We start from the raw sequence: 21,539 nt of genomic DNA, 5'->3' as shown, positions 1-21,539 counted from the left end.
ATACATAACACCTGCTGACCTCTTGTAGCACAGCCCTGAGTTTAATTCTCAGCAATTTTCAGGCCTGATTACTCCTTCTTGGTCCCAGCTTCTACCTCATGATGTTTTTCTACTTGAAAATTGTGCCCTTCTGGCTTCTTCCTTGGTTCTTCTTTCTTCTCCTTTCTTCCTTGCCACTCTCTTCTCACTCCTCCCTCCGCTCTTCTTTGTTACTTTGTGTTATCTTCTTTTCTCATTTTAGACCTATACACTGTTTCCTAGATCTAACCATGCTTTTTTATTTCTTCTAGCAGAGAATATAAGTACAGAGTCAAGCCTTTATAGCTAAAGTATGTGATAGTACATCATGTATAGATAAAATATAGATTAAAATACAGCTTCTGTTGTCATGGGATAGATGTTTGCTTACAAACCTTCAGCTGCAAAAGGACAACTAGTGAATCTGTGTAATGTGTGGGATTGCATCATTTCCAGCATGAGACTGCTTTGTCAGACATGTATCATAGTATGCTTTAACCAGACAGCTCCAAAGAGAACCAACAGACATTGAAGAGTAAAGTCAGTAACAACATCCACCATACATTAAAACCCCTGATCAGATGATAGTGGAGTTGAGAACTTCCTCAAATGTGGCGTGTTCACCTGTATGTTGGAAAGACCTGAGAGGCGGAGGTCAGGGAAAGTGGAGACATAGAGAACTTTCGTATTCACTCACATATTCAGCTTAACCCAGTTTTCAGTCACCCTCCAGCTGGGCTGGCCGCATTAGCTGTGGCGTGGTTCTGGTAACACAGCCTGTCTTTCTTTGCAGTGTGGCACCGTGGACCAGGGCCTGTACGTGAACTTGACAGAAAGAAACCTACAGGATGCTCAGAAATTCCTTCTGATGCACGAGGTGGTGCAGCCAGTGACGCCAGTGCCCGCCTTCATGGAAGACAACAGCCGCTTCTCCCACGTGGCCGTGGACGTGGTGCAGGGCAGAGACACCCTTGTCCACATCATCTACCTGGCCACAGGTAGGGGCCTCTATTTCCTCCAGGCAGCTGGCTTCCATCTTCTTATCTGAGGCCTTAACTTCTAATCGTTCCATTGAAATCTCCGTGTTGAGTGTGTCTCGCCTCCCAGTCACCAGCACCCAGGATGCTCGCTTCACCTTGTCTTCCTTGGTGCGTCATTTTTAAAATCCTAATTTCACTCTTTTCTTGGACTGGATCAGTCATGATTTGTATCTGAGAGAGAATGCCTTCTGCTTTAGCTACTGCTTCTCAGCCACTCATAGAAAGTATCTTCTTGGCAAGACCCCTCTAATTTAGGTCACTCAAGACAACAGAACGCTTTGCTTCAGTCTATTGCTGGGTGAAGTATTTTACTGAAATTGTCATGGTTAGTTCTGATTGTTGTAAAAGATATGCTCACAGCAAACTATTTCTGCTTTATGAAAACATTTGCGGAATATAGTTTGGGGCATAAATAGCACAATATTTATAGCCAATGTAGAGAGCAATGTTTGTTAAATGGATAATAAACTATTCAGAGCCCCAAATCGGTTGTGTCGATGGTACACATAGCCTCTGACCTGGGAGTTCCCAGATAGTTACTGGTGTCTCTCCATCCCAACTCTTGTTCCAGCAGCTTCTATGATTTTTACTTTCTCACAATGTATAATTTCCTTTCTAACTGCTATGGTCAAAAATATATCTTTTTTGCTGACAAAATATTCTTTTATTTATTTTCTTTTAATTTACTATCTTTGAATATTTTATTATGTTTAAGTTTTATCTATATATTATCTTGAAGTGTCAATTCAACATGTCAGTTTGTGGGCTCGGTTCATCCTGATCAGTGTCACCCCTTCCAGCCTTCTCCTCCATCTCTCCCAACCCCACCCATCCCCTCAGTTTGCTGGTTCCATTTTCACCCACATACATTGGTTATGGTAACTGTATTTGCTCACCTAGATCTTTTCTTGATACAAGCTCACCATTCATATTAATATTCGTCAGCACATTTTGCTCATGAAGTTGCATTGTTGAATTTTCACTGTCTGTGCAGTTCATGTGCAGCACTGAGTGGATGACGAGCAGCCTGGCACCGTTCTGCTCTGCCAGGCTCACACTTAGAGCATGGGCAGGTGATGGACCAACTTGTAACTAGTATGGATCAGCAGTAGGGTGATGTGGAGATGTTGCAGGGGATGGAAAGAGGAGAATGGAATGGCAGATCACAGGCTGGATCCTGGGCTTGATTGGCAAGGTTCCACTCTGCTGAGCCTGGAGAAAACAGTGCATTCTGAAATAGGCTGGGCTGGTGATGAGGACAGATGTGGCCTTTGCATGGGTAGATGAGATGGATCGGGCCGCTACTGCCTGGGAAGGCCACTCGTGTCTGGGATGAGAGGGGTTTCAGTCATGTGGAGAGTTCAAGGAAACATCTTGTAGCTGAAGCTACATGATGAAGGTGTCGGTGAAGGAGACAGAGGATGAGCAGGTGTGTGTATGGATGGCAGGGGAAGTCAAGGAGGGCATTTTTATTCACCTTGTTTAACTGGTTTAGGAGAGAAAAAGGAATTACCGTTGAACTGTATGGCTCAACAGACCGCAGATAGTGGCTGTGCCTTTTCTCCGCCCCCTGTCACTTTTGTCCATAGTGTTCATCATAAATGATCAGGATAATATCACAGGGATTAGAGCTCTCTCCTTGAACGTTTGGAGGAAGGCGAGCTCTTCACCAGCTCCTTGGCGGTGGGGGATGGTGAGGGTTATGTTACTGATCATCACTGCTAGGTCCGCCGGAGCAGTTCTCTACCCCAGCCTTCTGACCTCTTCCCACCTGAGAGAGTGTGGAGATGATGTCTGTCTTCCTTGTGCTTGTCGTGATCTATAGTGAGCTCTGCTAAGGTCTAGTACAACTCTTCCATTTTAACCTCAGTGAGATCCTCCATCATTGCTGGCTGCTAATTTTACAGAGAGAGTTTAATGACAGCCTAAATCGCTCAGCATTCTGGAGTCTAGGTCCAACATTAAGGGGCAGACTGTGTTATCTCCCGTGAGAACTTCTTCCTGACTTGGAGACAGCCATCCATTTGTTCGTTTGTTGGTCCCTTGAGGTTTTCCCTAAACCATTGAGAGACCTAATTACCTCCAGCTCCAATCCTCTGGGGACTTGGTCTTCAACACATAAATGGGAGAGGATTGCACAAAGAATGCTATTTAAGCCTTCCCTGAAGGTGAAATACCTGAAGATGTTTATTATAAATAGTGTGTGAACAGAATCAAGCACAAACATCAACTTAGACAAATGATGGATCTGGGATGAAATTGTATCAATATCAGTTGCTTTGAATGGCAGCTTCTAGAAGCTTGCTGGTGGAAGTTTCCCATGGGCAGCTGCTGTTCGCTAACCCTGTCCGCGCTGGGCACCCCAGGCACACCTCATTGTGCTGTTCTGTGCTTTATTACACCCCAGAGATAGTGAAGATTTTCCAGATTAATGCTTTATGGCAATCCAGTCTTTAACAATCTATCAACAGTATTTTCTAACAGATCAGATGACTGTTAGCATTTCATATTAACAAACAGTTGAGTGATTGGTGTGTTGCTGAAGATAAATGCTATTGTGTATTTAGCAGACACAATATAATGTAAATATAACGTTTATTAACAATGAGAAACCAAAAACTTCCCATGATTTGTGTCTGGACCTTAACTCCCCCCTAACATCTCCAAGGTACACCTTCTAGTAAGGGCATTAATTCAGGCTTCAGGGCACAGAGGTCACAAGCTGTCTAAGCCAGTCCCCATCTGATGATCAAATGGCATACTGTGTCATTCAGGAGATACGTCGTAATGAGATGAGACTAATTCTTCCACTGACCTGATGTGTTGCTTTTATTTTAACCTGGTACCCATTTAAAAGTTGAGTCTTGATGTAAATTGAGATAGTGCTTGTTCCAATCCCAGGTTGGCCTGCTGGATGAAGATGCAGTATGTAGAAACATAGAGCTCCCCTGCAGACTCTTATTTGAATAGTCAGGTTGTTCCACTCCAGTGGAAGAAGTTGTGTCAGATGTTACCTTCTGGCAGGAAACAAGCAGGGAATCCCGGGGTTCCCCAGTGAGCCTGACCAGATAGGCACATGCTGCCCTCCGCTTCCAGCCAGTGTTTAAGCTCGTTTCGACTGGCTTGACAATTCCAAAATTCGAGACCTGGGTAAATTAGAAACTTTATGTCCCACTGACTTGTGATGTGTTCATTTCACTCTTGCAACACAGCATTTAATGCGTTTGGAAGGAAATATCTTTCTTTCCAAAATGTAATTCAAAATAAAATTTCCTTTTAATAGATATTATTTTTCAGTGATGTGGCACATCATCTTCTTGATTTCCCTTTATTTCTGAAGCAATGAAATGTAAAAATGGATTATGAGAAAGAAATCCCAATAATGCCAGTCTTTCATTTAACCCTCCAAAGAGCTGGGTGAAGCCTGACACTTTGCAAGATAAAGATAAAACGTTTGGACTTTGGGGATTCACAGGCTGATTATCTAGTTGCTGTTGTTGTTTTTATTTGTATCTTACTTGACTGGACTTGTATGAAAGGGGAATAAGGACATTCTTTCTCGGTCAGGAAAGTGGGTATGGCATACACAGCCCAGCTGATACCTGCTGCCTTTATCCTGGAATTAATAACTACCCAGGGCACGAGGCACGGTTCACCCCACCCAGCCAGTGAAGGGAAGCTGGGGGACTTTATGCCTCAGAGAAGATTTCCTGTTGGCTTTCAGAACACTGGTTTAGGGATAAGGGTGTATCCATGCACCTTCATTTTACCCGAGGGATAGTAGAGTGCTTGCCAGTGGCCAGCTGAAGAGCTGATTTCTTCTTAGTTTCCAGCACTGTCAGAAGGTCCAGGTGAAGGGCTGGGAGGGTGGCTTGGTGGTAAAGTGCTCACCTAGCATGCCTGAAGCCCTGGGTTTGATTCCTCAGTACCACATACCCAGAGAAAACCAGAAGTGGCGCTGTGGTTCAAGTGGTAGAGTGCTAGCCTTGAGCAAAAAGCAGGGACAGTGCCCAGGCCCAAAGCTCAAGCTCCAGAACTGGCAAAAAAAAAAAAAAAGAAGGTGCAGGTGAGGAGCCCCCGAGTGCTGGTGACCCTCCCATCCGGTGGAGTTTTCCTCTCTGCTACCTACTGAGATACCTTTCCCGGGAATATTCTGGACCCATTTCTTGCTGCATTCATGCTTGTCTCCTGTTGGACATCCAGCCAGCCCTAGGCCTATTTCCTGGGTCCTGACTAAGCAGACATGTTGGAATTCATTTCTTTGAAATCTCAGGTGGTCAAATGGCAAATGGGAACTCTTTTAGAATGCTGGTGACAGACTCCAAAGTACAATTATCTGCTGGGATCTTCTCTATAGAGACGAATTTAAAATCATGTTGCCCAATCGGTGTTGGGGATCCTCTCTGCACTTGTCTATCATTCTTACTCCTCTTGCCTCTGTGACAGTGCTTTGGTGGCTGTACCTGTCTCCTCTGTCACAATGGCCCTTGGCCATGGTGATCTTCATTCTGTGTTCCAGTCCCCTAGAAATCCCACTTGGTCTCACAGTTTCTCCTGTACCTTCTAGCATGAGCTGTCTGTGTCTGTGTCTGTGTGTTTTGTGTGTGTATGTGTGTGTTAGCATTGTTTTAATTCTCGTGTGCCCAAAATTATTTTGATCCTAAGGTTACCTAACTTTCTATTGTAACAATAGTTGCACAGCTAAGAATAAGTTACAAGTCAAAAAGACAATTTATCCAGGCTCCAGTTAGCTTACACATGTAATCTAGCTACTCAGGAAGTTGAGATCTGAGGATCTTGGTTCAAAGCCAGCCCAGACAGGAAGGTCCCTGAGACTCTGATCTCCACTTAACCACCAGAAAACTGGAAGTGGCACTGTGAATCAAAGTGGTAGAGCACTTGCCTTGAAACAGCACCCAGGCCCAGAGTTCAAGCCCCACGACTGACCCCCCCAAAAAAGTCAATTTACAGTGTGAAAATTACAATATAGTTATTTTTTAAAGAATGCTATCCCTTGATTGAATTGTCATAGTTTTAATAATATATCTTTAGAGAATATTATTCATAAACATTTATATAAAAATACCAGAAGCTAAAGGAAAGGAAAGGAAATGATACACAGATACAAATGCACTCACAAATGAAAAGAAAGTGACTGCTTTTAGATTTCAATTTGTAAAACTTGTTTAGCTCATAATAAGCATGGTAGAATATGGCTGTAATCTCAACTTCCAGAAGGTGGAAGTAGGATTGCATGTTCAAGGCAATTCAAACCTGGGCCAAAAAAGTATCAAGACCCTGTCTCAGAAATAAAATATCAAAACAAAAAACTGGAGCAGGGAAGCTTAAGTGGAAGAGTGCATCCTAAACTTGAGCAAGGCTTTGGATTCAATACACTCAGCATCTCTTCTATACCCTCCCTCCAAAAAATACAGATATACAGGTAGATAACAGATAGAAAAATGGGGAGAGAGTATCTACTCATAGGTAATGGGGATGATTAAATTGACTGGGAGCTTGTGACAAGTTTTGACAACTGTATGGTCTTCTCTAACCCCACTCTTCAAGTAGATTGTGCCTTGGAATGAAATATCTCTAACAGTCTGAGAATATAGAGTATGCCCAGGACAAAGAGAACCTGAGTTTTTAGGGTTTAAAAAAATAGATTGAAGAACAATTCACAAGAGGGAACAAAGTACATCTGCTACAAATTTACTTTACTTTAAAAAGAGAACATGAATAAAGTAAGTCTTCAAGGTTGAGATAAAAGATGCAAAGTAGGATGAAAAGTAAGCCCACAGAAGTAAGCGGATAAATAGAAGATAAAAGCAACTCTTTATTGAGAAGGCAATAGTTTAGAAACATCATGGGAATAGAAGCAAAGCTAAAAATGAACAGAGTAAATGTTTGAGAAATTTGTATTACTGGAAAATATTTTATATGGGAGTGGTCTCCACACATAAGGCAGGAAATGTCATTGAGCCAGAAGACCCAATGAAGGGAGCTGATAAATTGTCTCCCAAAAGAAGACAATTTTTAAGGAAAAGTTCCATGAGATTAAATAAAGAATTAAATCTGCAGATACCATATTTAAAAAATATTAGGGGAATATTATTGAGGGTAAATGGACACTAGGTGTAGGCAGGTTAGGTTTTCAGGATAAAGAATGACACAGCATTTGGGGAGCAAAGCATCTACAAATAGAAAATTTTCTGATGGCTTCAAATTTCTCTGCAGCTGATTATGTTCATGAAAAAGGTCTAACAATTCTAAGAAAAGAAACTGTGATGTAAGTATATTATACAAAGATTATTTATACTTATTATAACACACACACACACACACACACACACACACACACACACATATAGTTATATTAATCCAAGAACAAAGCAGGCATGCAGGTATTTACCTAAATGAAAATGTCAAGCAATACAAAACCATGGATATCTTTAGAAATAGGAAGCATGACTAGTAAGTGGCTAAGTTCTGTCAAAGAAAGATAAAACATGAAAATATGGAATACCAGATAAATGATAAATTTAAAATCGAGTGAAATAAAGTATGACTTGGGAATATTAGTGTAAGCTAATCCTTCCAAAATAAACATACACTGAAACATTAGAAATACATCTGTGATAACAATTGTACAAACCAGAAAGTCTTACTCTTGAAAAAAATATCAGTGCTAGATACATATGAGGCAATATCTAGAATAAACAGAGAATTAAAAAAATAAACCCCCACAAAAACAAAACCCAATAATCCGATTAATAAGTGGGCTAATGATTTAAAGGAGAGTCTTCTCAGAAGAAGTAAAAATGGCCAATAAACACATGGCAAAATGTTCTACATCCTTGACCATAAAGGAAAATGCAAGTCAAAACAACATTGAGATTTTGCCTCACCCCACTTAGAATGGCCATTATCAAGAAAACAAAGGGTAGCAGATGCTAACAAGGATGTGTTCAAAAGGGAACCCTAATACATTGTTGGTAGGGATATAAACTTGTTCAACCACTCTAGAAAGCAGTATAGAGGCTCCTCAAAAAATTGAAAATAACTGGTAGCTTATGCCTATAATCCTAAGTACTCAAGAGGCTGAGATCTAAGGAATGTTGTTCAAAACCAGCCTGGGCAGGAAAGTCTATGAGACTTTTATCTCCAATCAACCACCAGAAAACCAGAAGTGATGCTGTGGCTCAAATGATAGAGCACTAGCCTTGAGCTGAGAGCTGAGGCCCAGGGGCCCAGGCCCACAGTTCAAGCCCCACAACTGATAGATGATAGATAGATAGATAGATAGATAGATAGATAGATAGATAGATAGATAGATAGATAGATAGATAGATAGATAGATAGATAGATTTTTTTAATCAATGCAGGAAAATCTATGTTTAAACACAAATAATAAGGCTCTCAGTTGGTTTTTTCCTTCATTTTCTCCATAATGAGCAGTTATCAACTTCACAGGACAAGAACATTATTTTTACAGTTCTGTTGCTATATGAAAGTTGATTTTATTAGTTTTGAATTGGCTGGCTTCACTTCCCAAAACATCTGACTTACCTTCATACATAGTCTCATGGAGTGGCATTCTCCTGCTATGTTTATGTATTCCACAACTGGAACTAAACTAACAGTTACAAAAATTAGTGCTTAGAGAAAACAAAATTGTAGTGCTTAGAAACAGGCACCAGAAGCTTCCCACTTGCTGGACAATCAAATACAATGTGTGACCTGTGACCTGTGAGATTTGTTTTCCTCATGAACAGTGTTAAGTTTCTCACAGGGTTCTTGTGCTGTTAGAACGAGTTAACAAAAATCCACAGAACTCTTCATGACTTGCAAGCCAGAGGGACACTTTCAGGAGCCCACCTAGAGGAAGGCCCAGCTTGGCTTCCCCCGGGGCAGTCCAAACCCACGGATGCTCACAGAGGGGCTGGAGACTGAAGAGAAACCCGGGGTCTCCATACCACTGTTCCTATTCACTGTGCAGAGACAAACACCCCAACTATCAGTGAAGACAAAAGTCAGGGCACCACTTTCAGAAAATCCATAAGAGAAACATTCAAGGATCCTTCCTCCATGGAGAAGCCCTGCCAACGCTGAGAAGTAGGTCAGGAACATAGCATTCCTGCCTGGGAACTTCAGGAAAAGTGCAGTATAGTTGCTTGTCACGAGTCCTGACTTTTTGCCTTACAGCTGCAATTAGGAGAAAATTTCAAATGACTCACTGACTCCAGTGACCCATCTTGTCCTTCTTCTCAGACTTCACTTTGTGTAATGTGCACTCTGAACTCACTTCTCCAAATTAGAGAGGTTCCAAGGACACAGGAACCATCTGTAACTTTCCTGCTCTTCTCATTCTTACAAAATGGCATATTTGTATAAAATAGAGTTAAATAAATAAACAATAAACAAACAAATTAATCATCCTCACTGAGTAGACATTAACAATTGCAGTATCCAACTTCACATATGTGGTTTATTTTCTCATCATTGGAACAGTCCACTCACATTAAAACCCAGCCCTGGGAAGCCAGTTCTTCATTAGAATGATTACTTCATCATTCTGCTCAATGTGAACTAGGTTCTTTTGGTGTGAGGAAATCTCTGGGTACTTAGTGACGAGGCACATTCTGAGGATAGGAGTGTCTGATATGCATTTCCTGATTCACTTTCTTTTTTTCTTTTTTCCTTTTCCTTTTTCTTTTTCTTTTTTTTTTGTCGGTCGTGGGGCTTGAACTCTGGGTTTGGGTGCTGTCCTTGTGTTCTTCAGCTCAAGGCAAGCACTCTCCCACTTGAGCTACAGCGCCGCTTTCGGTTTTCTGGTGGTTTATTGGAGATAAGAGTTTCACGGACTTTCCTGCCCCGGCTGGCTTTGGACCGTGATCCTCAGATCTCAGCCTCCTGAGTAGCTAGGATTACAGGCATGAGCCACCGGCACCCAGCTCCTGATTCACTTTCTGGAGAAGCATCTGATGGTCTGACAGAACACTAGTTCCCTAGATCCGAAGGCACGCTGTGTTCTCTATGGTACCTTAAATCACTGCTGAAAGAATTATGTTGCTAACAGCCTCCCTTTCAAGAGGTGAGAGACTACTTACACCCTGTGGTTATCTGAGAGCAAATAACCAGTTTTTCTTCAGTGAAGATTCAATTTGTTCCCACATCATAAGAGAATCAAATTATTCCTGATTTCATGGTACTAAGAATTTGGTTTGCTGATTTAACAGTTTAGAGACCAAGTGGGCCATTTGATAGCAATTACACATTCCCTTGGTGTCCAACAGCAGTTGGAAATGAAGGTTCTGTTCACTCTGCTCCCAAAGGGATTGCCAAACTCCTCCAGTGGATTCATGCAGGTTGATTGTCTCTCAGAGGAATCCTCCATTTCTCACAGTGTTCCCCTAAATAAAGAGATGTCAGTGGGAGCGCCCCCTGGATCAGACATGCAGTAACCTCACGACCAATCCAAAGGATTCTGATTTCATATTTCAGGTCAAGAGAAGACACATCCTGGTCACCCCTTGAAGGGGTGTTGTTTGCAGCGTAAATCTTTCTATAGTGGTTCAATGTACTACATAGGACATGGTAACAAGGACTTCCCAATAGGCTCCTTGGATTCTTCCTTGGCGCAAGGCAAAGTGGAACCTATCCAGCCATATCTCCCAAATTTCCTGTGGAATCCTTTATGCCTTGATTTGGAATGCGTGCTGTTTTCAGGCTTAAGCACATCGTGTCATCTTTATTAACTCATATGCATATCGCCCCTGAGTGGCAATGATGACCAGCCATTACAAGCATATTTAAGGCTTGACTTGACATAATTGAATTCTGAAGCAGACAAGAGTAGGGTCCTCAGAGAGACTAAAAAGGAAGAATGCATGAAGAGATATTGCTAAGGAAGGTGTTATGGATGGGCTTCCCTCCAGAAATTTTTACTTAGCAGAATGAGTGGAGGAAAAAAAAATCTCATTACTTCTTTTCAAGTCATCTTTCACAGCGGAGTAGGGGGAAGGGGATGCCTGAGTTGATAGAGCTGGGGAGAGAGTGTTGAGGAGTAGGGAGGAAGGAAGGTGTAACTGCTAATGCACTTCCCTGCCACCAGGGACAAATGGCATCTCCACATTTTGCTGTCAGATCTGCTGCCAGTGACTGCCTGATGCATTTCCTTCCACCGGGATGTCTGCTAAGCTGCTAAGCTTGCAGCTGCCGCTATTGACAGCACTCAAGTCTAGCACCAAGCCTGCCTTGGATGTGGAGAAAACAATGTGTATCACTTACATAGGTGTCAGCATCAGAGCTTCTTTTCATTTCATTGTTTTGGGATAGCACAATTCCACAGTGAGATGCAAGAAACTATACGATTATTTATTGGTTCATAATATTTTACACTAGATAGAGACATCCACAATTGTGTTACTTAAATGTCGCTTTTCTTGGCTTGAAATAGAACTGTATTTACCAAAACACCCTCTGGAGGTTCATAGTAAAGGACAACACAATTCTCTTAGTGTGAAAATGAAATGAAGCCTTGAGCTGCAATCTCCAAACACATGCTGTCTCACTTATCCATGAGATATAAAGTAAGCCATTCTTTGCAGAAACTGAGAACAAGACATTTGGCAATACAACTTCCTATGGAAGTACCCAGACAACCCTACCTAACCAAAACTTGATAAAGTCTCAGTATCAGTGGATCCATCCAAATTCACATATGGAAATCTCATCCTTGATGTGAGGAGATGGGGCTTTGGGGAGGGGATTTGACCATGAGGACAGACCCCGGTGAATGAGAGTAGGGCACTTATAAAAAAGACAGCAGAAAGGTCCTCCCACCCTTCCATCACAGCAGGACATAGTGCTGTACAAGCACCAGATTCTTCTGAGCCACCATCCATAAGAAATAATGTCTGCTATCTTATAAGCTATCCAGTCTATGGTATTTTGTTACAGCAACTCCAAAGTACTAAGAGAGTCCTAAAGCTGATTTTGTTGTTGTTGTTGTTGGTTGTGGGACTTGAACTCTGGGCCTGGGCGCTGTCCCTCAGCTCTTCAGCTCAAGGCTAGCACTCTTCCATTTGAGCTACAGCACCACTTCTAGTTTTCTGTTCGTTTATTGCAGATAAGAGTTTCATGGACTTTCCTGCCAGGGCTAGCTTTGAACCTCAATCCTCAGATCTCAGCCTCTTGAGTAGCTAGGATTACAGGCGTGAGCCATCAGCACCCGGCTGAGAATACTTGGAGTTATCATTGGGATGTCAGCTAGCCAACTGAAGATAATCATTTTTCTTTACCCGTGTTAGACTTTCTGATTCGCTGAAGTGCTGCATGAATGCCAAGTGGACAGGCTATTGGAAAGCAGTGACCCTTCTGTCCCTGTCCATCTCTCCGACACCCAGTCCTCAGCAGTGCATGATCATGCTTTTTACCCATCCCAAACACAAAAGCAACAAGGCGTGTTCTGTTTCGTTCTGTCATTGGAGAGTATCCATAGAAAGTATGAGTTAAACACCGTGCTTGTGAAGTTTACTTTGAGAATTGTCTGTGATTTGTAAAAAGTCCTATGAAGTGATTCTTTTTTTGGGGGGGAATGGGGGTCTGGTCATGGGGCCTGAACTCTGGGCCTGGGCGCTGTCCCTCACCTCTTCAGCTCAAGGCTAGTGTTCTACTGCTTGAGCCACAATGCCACTTCCGGCTTTTTTCTTTTTGCTTATGTGGTGCTGAGGAATTCAACCCAGGGCCTCATGCATGCAAGGCAAGCGCTCTACCACTGAACCACCTTCCCAGCCCCCTATGAAGTGATTCTTATTGATGCCAAGCAGAAGCTGGTTTTACACTCTATGACTAGTTCGAGAAGTTCCTCTATTTTGTGACGATGATAAAAACATAGTAATTAATTATATGAATAGCCAAATATATTTATAGGATTTTGATAAACCTCAAATTTAGTATTAAAAGTGATCTCCTTCATTAATTATCAGAGTCAGGGCTTCATTTTTGTGCTTAATGATATGATCGTTTAATTAATTTTAAAACCTGACCTTGTTCTTGGCAATGAATACTTGCTCAAAGAAAAAAAAAGTTTCAGCTGAAGAGGCCTGGACTTCTCCTTGGTAAACTGGGTCTTCAAAAGGCAATCTTTATAAAGAGCTGCTGCTCTTTGTGTTAAACATACAACAACATGATTTCAGAAGGAGCTCTACTGATTAATAGCCCTGTCAATTTTTACCATCTTGGGGAAGCATGCATGTCTCTCTGCCTGGACGCGGGAAGACAAAACTGTCTTGTATTCTATTGAATTGCAGGGCTGTGGTGATGGATTAGTAACTTGTCTGTAGGACCCTATAATTTTCTCAGCCAGGAGCTCCTATCCCTGGGCTCCCCGAGGTCTTCCTGGCCTAGGGCACAGACCAGGCCAGGAACAAAAGGTACTGAGTTCAACACTGACCTCTCACCCATTCTGTACTCCCACATTTGAATGTTACCCTATATCCTGTGATACATGCCACCTTCAGAAGCAGAAGAGACTGTTTCTGTCACCTATGGGTGATATCCAACCTCTTCTACCCCATTTGTAGTCTGTGTCCTCTTCCTCTCTGTTTCTCTGTCTCTTGGTTCTGGGTTTCTTAGGGCTGCTGACAACGATTTTTATGGCTGGAAGATGTCGACTAGTATTGAGACCAGGATACCACCTCAACCACCCCAATTCCAGTAAGGGAAACCGTGAATTTTGTTGCCTTCTGCCCAGTACTGGGTTGAAATGCCATGCAGTGTTGATTGGTAACAAATCTCCACCCACCAATGACCTGAAAAGTCAACTTTGAAGCCAGCAACTCAGGGCTCCTATAGTCTGCATCAGTGACATGAACTTATTTATTGACTGAATGTCTCCCTTCTCCTCACCATCTTGTGTAAGAAGAGATCTCTTAGATTTCTCTTCAAATGAGTATTAAAGTACATGGGTCACTCCTGCCCTTTAGATTCCAAGTACAGTTTACCTAGCCCTAAAATACAGGGTTCAGATGACTGATTTCATGCCTAGCAAGAGTAAGTTGGTGTCAGCTCACAGACTTTGGAAGCTTCCTAGAGCAGAGGAGTTGGTGCTGCCTTGGGAGATGAAATGGTGCCTGGTGGAGAAGATGAGGAAAAGAGGCTTTACTTGGAGAAGATGAAAAATATCTGAAAGATGCAGGTAAAGATATTGACAGGTGTCCTAGAAAGAGTGAGGCCTTTCCATTAGCTGGGATTCAGAAGATGAAGCTGAAATATGGGAATGAATGCAGAATTGCGGCACTTGGATAGATTGAGTCCAAAGTGGTGACATGGCTTCTTTTTGGATTTCCCAAGTTTTTATTGAACTTGGAAGCCCTTCTTTGAAGTTGTGAAGGTGTTGGATCAGTAATAGGGACCTTAGGTTGTCTTTGAAACCATAGGAATAGAAGTAATCATGATGTTCACAAGAAAAAAAAAAAGAATGCTCACAAAAATCTCAAGCTACCAAAGCTGAAAAGGCTGTAATTCATAATGGGTGTAATGTAGCAACTCAGAACAAAAATGAAGAGAATTTTCTTGTCCTAAGGAATACGAGTTCTCATTCTTCTTTTAAATTAATGTTGCAGAAAGTGCTTAGCATAGGTTTTTGTCAACCATCTTAGTCAACAACTAGTGAGATGAGACACAGTACAAAGCTCCCCACTGGAGGAGAAGGTAATTTATCCTCTCTATTCCGGCCTGGTAAGTGTGAGACAGGGACAGCCATGGTGCCAATGGTGCCAACTGGATGGTTGTTTCGCAATTTAGATACAATAAATCTCGTCCTAGTAATTTCCTTTTAGAAACGCGAATTGCTTCCTTCACAGAATGATTGGAGTTAGATTTAAGCTGTGGGGTTAGATGAGAGCTTTCAAAAGATACCCAGAGGACTCTATTAATTGCACTCTTGCTTTAAATGTAATATGGTTCTTATTCACAGCAACCTCCAGTGGTAAATTTCCTATAAGAACTGGCTTATGATTTAATGTACTGCAAGGAGCTGTTGAGGTTTTGTTTTGCAAGGTAGTCAAAGCCACTGTAAAAGAGCTATCATTTCCTTTGCTTCTGTATGGGAGAGGGGTGCGGAGGGGGGCAGGGAGCTGGCTGAGGAGAGCATTTCCTCTGCAGGCCAAGCAGCAGCAGGAAAATGCAGCTGCATTCTTATAGAGAGTGCCATCTAGATCACTTTGAGCCCAGTGCTGTGAGCCATGCCCTGGGGTGAGGGAGACACAGACAAGTTATTAGCTGTTCGTGGCCATGCATCCTCTGAAGTGCTCAAGCTCAGAGTCTCGCGTGGGTCTGTGCAATCTGTAGGCTACTTATAAGTCATGCCTGTTGCTTCAGGATCTACTGGGTATCGGGCACTGTTCCACAAGCCAATGAATCCCAGTGAACTTGACACACTTTACGCTCTGGAGCTTGACCCTGGATTTGTATGCCAAGGGTGGAGAGGAAAGGTGATGCAGAGGAATTCTTGGGGATTAAAGAACGGTGCACTTAAATTATGACTAGGAGTGTTTAAATTGGCTAACATGCTTTTGGGGGGGAAACAGGTCATTAGGTAAATCTGATAACTGAATTAATTAAAATCTCCTTCGTAGGGCTGTAAAGACGTGTTCTTTCTTTCTGACTTCCCCTCTGCTATCTGTGATGCTGAGCTCCAAGTGCCACAACCGATTTAATTCATTTGCTCAATTACAAGTTAGGAGAAAGAACTTTTGTAATGTACTGGATGTCTGCTGCTTTGGGATAACGGCGGGCTGGATGGATGAACTTTATATAATGATCTGTTGCTATGGTGACCAGCTGTCCAGTGAGGGGGAGAGGGTGTTCCATCATTACCACACTGGGAACGCTTGCAATGGGAGCAGATGCAAATACAAAAGGTTTTCTCTTCCCAAAATTTGCAGTAACTGGGTCAATAAGATAAACAGTAAAAATGCCTCTCAGATACAGCGGCCGAGAATCAAATTGAGTTCAATGCACAATTGGAAATAAAGTATTTTAGCTTCCTGGGTTAGTAGAATTATTGTCCGCCGTGAATCTCCAGCTCTGTCACAGATGAACTTTGTCAGTGTTTCTACTTGTCCTGTCACAGGTTTAATTTCTGTCCTGTTGACTGATAGCAATCTCTATAAAATAGAGTAAAAGTTAGAGAAGTAACAGAGAGGATCCTAAGTTTAAGTGTCCTGTGCTTGCTGGTCTTCCCATCTTCCTTAGATTGGAGTTTCCTGAACCAATCCTTTCATTTATAGGTATGAATGTTTGCTTTTCTTGCAAAGTAAATAGTTTTGTATGTTTAAAACAAACGGCACCTCTACTCTGTTAGTTTGAATTGCACCTCTGAGAAAACTTATTTACCCTGAGTTTCAGAAGTGTGCTGGCATGATCTTCTTAAGACAAACCAATTTCTCCACATCTTTCTTTTCCTTGTTCAGGGTTTACAAAGGAATCAGGGTTGAAACCGTTATCCTTTAAGACAAAATGACTTTTAAATAAGTGCTCTTTAGGCATCTGTTTTGTCATTGTTAAGACTTAGTAGATCGCAGAAGTCTGTATCAATGCAAACAAGTACGAAATATCAAATGCACTGAGCCCTCAGTGGTTCCCAGCACTGTACTGTGTTCCCTGTTTTGCCTCTCCCTCCCTCTCCATTGCCCTTCCTTCTTTTCTTCCTGCAGAAGATTTGGTGTAATGAATCTGTGAAATGCTGAAGTTACTAAAATTATAGAAATTCTCCAATAAAAAATTCACTGTAACCAGAGACCTTTCCTCCGATATTTAACAACTCCATCTTTTTTTCTTTCTATTTTTTTTTTGGGGGGGGGTCCGGTTGTGGGGCCTGAACTCTGGGCCTGGGCGCTGTCCCTTAGCTCTTCAGCTCAAGGCTAGCGCTCTACCACTTGAGCCACAGCACCACTTCCGGCTTTTTTCTTTTTGCTTATGTGGTGCTGAAGAATCGAACACAGTGCCGCAGGCATGCAAAGCAAGCGCTCTACCACTGTGCCACCTTCCCAGCCCCTCTTTTTTCTTTCTTTATTCTATTTTATTATTTTGGCTGTTATACATGCTCTTGAATGTTCCTAGGCTTAATTTTTCTCATGGCTCTGGGAGCCAGGAGTCTAAAGTCAGTAGGTTTTAATTCTTCAGAGGCCTTTCTCCATCTTCTATGTGTCCTCCCAAGACCTCCTCATGGTCCCCCTCTCCTCTGCCCCCCTTCCCGTGCCAATCTCTTTCTTAGTTTCTTACTTTTACAAATGACCCGAGGCATATGGGGCTTATATGTATGGGGTTTACCCCCATTTTGCCTTAATTCTCATTTTAAATGCCCCATACCTAAATACAGTCACAGCAGGCTAGGACTTTGAAGTATGCATTTGCAGGAGTTCCTAATGGCCATTTATTTGAGCAAATGGCCTACTTGCCTACCAAATAAGAATTCTTTTTACGTCTGGAATTTGTTTAAATAAACCATGATGATGATGATGATGATGATGATGATGATGATGATGATGATGATGATGATGATGATGAAAGATAGGATCTCATTGAAAACCTTGAACCTACTTTAGCCACTTGAATATTGAAAATAAGAAAACAACAGCCAAAAATAGATCATTAGAACCACCAATAATTGCTTTGTACACATTAGAACTTACAAAACAGAGAAAATGGTATTTTAGGATTTCATTTGTAGAGTAGAATTAACTGTTGACGCTCATCTTAAAATATCCTTTTAAAAATGAAACAAATTGAGGGTGCTACTGTTTCATTAGTTAAGCATCTTGTTGGCTTCACAATCTCATGGGGTTGGAAGCACTGACACTGATTGGTAAGTCCAATTAGGCTTGGGCTCGATAACACTCATACATCAGTTGTTCAGTTACTGGACTCTGCAGTGATAAACCCACATCTACAAAGAATAGGGAAGTTTTATTGGGCCTACTCCCTGAAATGCAAGGTCACATTTCAACATGGGAACACTCATGTTAGTTCACGTTATCGCTAATCGCCGCTTGCTTGCTGAAATGATCAGTGGGATTTGGTATCATAGCTTTCTAGCCTGAGCAAACAAAAGTATGGTAAACATTTGAGTGCAGTCGCTCTCACCTACAATCCTAGCTACTCAGGAGGCTGAGATCTGGGGACTGAGGTTCAAAGCCAACCCAGGCAAAACCATCTATGAGACCTATATCTCAAGTTAATCAGCAAAAAGCCTGAAGTAGAGATGTGGCCCACATGATAGAGCACCAGCTTTGAGCAAAAAACGCTGAGAAAAGTTCAAAACCTTGAGTTCAAGTCCCACTACCTGTATTTAAATTAAAAAAAATTCCAGGAGTCCAGCATGCACAATTAAATATAAATATCACAGAAAATCTGAAAGGGACATTTAATATTAAAATATTATTCACAGTTATATAGAATTCAAATTTAAATGAGCATTGCATTTTTAATCTAGCAACCTATGACATAAACATGTTGTTGCTCAACACAAATGACATAATTGTGTAATTGGCCATAATATGTAATGACGTCTTTGTGCAATAACAGTGATTCCTAGGTTCCAAATCACAACATACTGCACACAATCAGTTTTAGGAGACTTATTTATATGAAGTAGACACAAGGAGACATGATCAGTGCGTACAGTTTTCAAGTCAAAAGATAAACTGCAAATGAATGACACTCAGTCTTGTGTCTGTCACATAATTATTAGTTGAGATTGCCACAAAAATGCAAATATCCTGAATTATTTTGCTAGAGTGGTAGTCATTCTTTGTGCCCTGATGCTAGTTCCATTTCAGTGGCTTCGTATAACATTCTCCTCCTCTGCTGACAGATGTGTGTGTGTGTGTGTGTGTGTGTGTGTGTGTTCACGGATGTGTATTCATGTGTATTCATGTGCGTGCATGCACACATGCTACAATTGACAAGGAAATGACAGTTTTCCTTTCTGTACTGACCTCTGGATGATTCAGATTCAATGTACTTCTTGCTTCTATTTCCCCTGTGAATGGCTTTGGTTAGATTATTGAATTTGAGATGTGTAGAAGATGTGTGTGGTTTTATTTTCTATAGCAAATTTTCAGTGTCAATATTATATCAGATGAAACCAATTATAATTATTTTCTCCATTTACTTTGTGGCACTTGGTGTTGAAATCTATCAATTTTAGAGAAATTTTATTTCACCTTCATGTTGACAGACATCATTCTCACTAAAGATCATTATGGGGGAAGGTATCATTATTAATGACACCTTCAATCCAAACCCACATTTCTTCTGCTCTTCATTCCTGTTCCTCTCTATCCTCCCCTCTATCCTTTTTCCTCCTCCCTTCCTCCCTCTCCCTCCCTCCTTCATTGGAGCAATTTTCACTCAACAAATGATTCTGAGGCATTAAGTGGTTGCTGGCCAAGATAGCACATAGACACTAGAAAAGTAACCCTTACACCTCTGGAGCTTATGGCTTTTAGTCAACCAAGTATAGAAATTACCAAACAAGTCAACTAGAATAAATCTGTGAGGACCACAGCTCACTGTAAAGAGCTGTGCTGTCTGTCCTGCTGCAGTCTAATGGATACCCTACTTTGTAGTCTTTTAGGCTGGACTCTGCACTGGAAGAAGTGATGGCATTGTCATCTGTCACCACATGAGCAGGGCCATGGCAGTCATGCTGCTTGGTGCTCTGTGTGCTTCCCAGAGGAGGCTGGTACATCCGAACAGTGGACATAGGGTGCAGTTGAGAGGAGCTGGGTCCATTGTAACCCACGTGGGTCCTGTTCCTGTCTGTGGTATCATGTAGACTGTTTGAGTGAGGGAGTGGCCTCGTCAAATGTGTGTCCAGTGGTGACTATAGGTGACATGAGCACAGGAAGCACAGTTCTTAAGAAACCCAGAAAAGAAAGAAAGGAGTCCTAAACTCAAGTAAGGGAAGTGAGGGGACAGTGGAAGTGGGTGGGTGGATGAGGAGCAGATGAACCCTGGTGAGTGAGACGGAGCTGCCCGGTGGGATGTGGGGCTTAGATGTTAGCAGTGCAGGTAATGGCACCACTGTCCCTAACCCGGGACGGCAGGAGGGAAGGCACGCTGGAGGTGACAGGGCAAGTTGCTCTCTCCACTCACACACAACGCTCGGCTTCAAGAACAAGGCCAATTCTCAGCAGCAAGATAGGGCTTATCCTTACCCTGCGGCTCACCACGGGAGAGTAAGACCATGACGCTGAGTGTGAGACCAGAACCGGGCTGAGGCACAGCGGGAAAAGGAAAGGCTGGGAGGAAAGAAGCAGCAGCTCCTGCAGTGCACATAAGGGTCTAAGGGTCGTGGTGTGCTGACCTTGAGGCTGAAGGACATCAGAAGGGACTCAGCACGTGACCAGGTGTTCTGGATGAGTGAGATACAACAGAGCCCTGAGCGATAGACCAATACAGAACCCACACTAAGCACCTTTCTCTGAAATGCTAAGTCCTCTAGTTTTGCTGGCAGCCATTAGCTGGGAAATCAGGTACAAGATGTGGAGGTTGTTTGTGGTAAAAGTTTTTGATCAATGATGGCTAACTCGAGACACATTTTTTTTAAGCTTTTATAAAAATCAGTTCTTTCTCATACCTTGGTTAAGAATTTTAAATGCATCTGCTATTGATATCGGGGCAGTTACCATTTTGTGGTGGTTTCTCAAAGACAAAATAAATCATAAGCATGCAGAGGTCACTTCAGTCATTGGGGCAGGAAAGGCATGCTTTTCCTGCCAAGCTTGGCTGGGGAGAAAGAGGCATTGCAGGCGCCCATGGTGAATCTCTAGCTAGGCCCCAGTTGCATAGCTCTGTACCTGCAGCAACTGCTGCTACCGAAGATCCTGCCTGGAAAATGGCTGCAGAAAAATACAATATTGAATGAAGTAAGTCAGGCCCAGGGACCTCAGGCAGGTGTACACGAAATGAAAATACATCGAAGTATATACATGAACATATACATATATACCTGGTCAGACAGAGAAGAGAATGGTCTTCCTACAAGGGAGACCCCATGATGTAATCCCCTGAACAATGAACAGGTTAAGAAAGTGAAGACCAGAAAGCTAAAACCATGTCTTGACTGAGGGTGGTAGAGGCCGAAAGGAGGGGAACGAAGAATGAAAAGATAAATGGTGGAAGAACACAGGAGGATAGTCAGCATCTCGGTGATCATCTTTGAAAACAGAACAAGAAAGTTGCAGGGATGGGTGGGAAGAGATGAGGAGGAAGAAAGGGCAACTCTGTTCAAGATGCACTGTACACAGAAATAGACATGTTAAATTGAAACCCTTTTATACAACTACCTGAAGAAAACAATAATAAAAAGACATGCCCCCCCAAATAAATGCTACCTCACCCAGGGGTCTCCCACTGGTCCTACTGCCTGCAGGGGGCAGCCCCTGGCTTCAGCTCCTAACCTCCAGG

The 21,539-nt window shown here is 42.3% G+C and overlaps 1 protein-coding gene across 2 annotated transcripts in view; it reads left to right on the top strand.

Moving 5' to 3' along the window:
* Positions 1–21,539, top strand: part of Sema5a (semaphorin 5A) — a 417,057-nt gene that overhangs the window by 316,110 nt on the left and 79,408 nt on the right. For both annotated transcript variants that reach the window (XM_070042173.1, XM_070042172.1), the window contains exon 11: positions 812–1,016. In XM_070042173.1, coding sequence (XP_069898274.1) covers positions 812–1,016 — 205 coding nt within the window. The remainder of the gene's footprint in view (positions 1–811; positions 1,017–21,539) is intronic.

Source organism: Dipodomys merriami, unplaced genomic scaffold, assembly GCF_024711535.1.
Source record: "Dipodomys merriami isolate MVZ:Mamm:240054 unplaced genomic scaffold, mDipMer1.0.p SCAF_32, whole genome shotgun sequence".
Classification (NCBI taxonomy): Eukaryota; Metazoa; Chordata; class Mammalia; order Rodentia; family Heteromyidae; genus Dipodomys; species Dipodomys merriami.
This window is presented reverse-complemented; position numbering and strand designations above follow the sequence as displayed.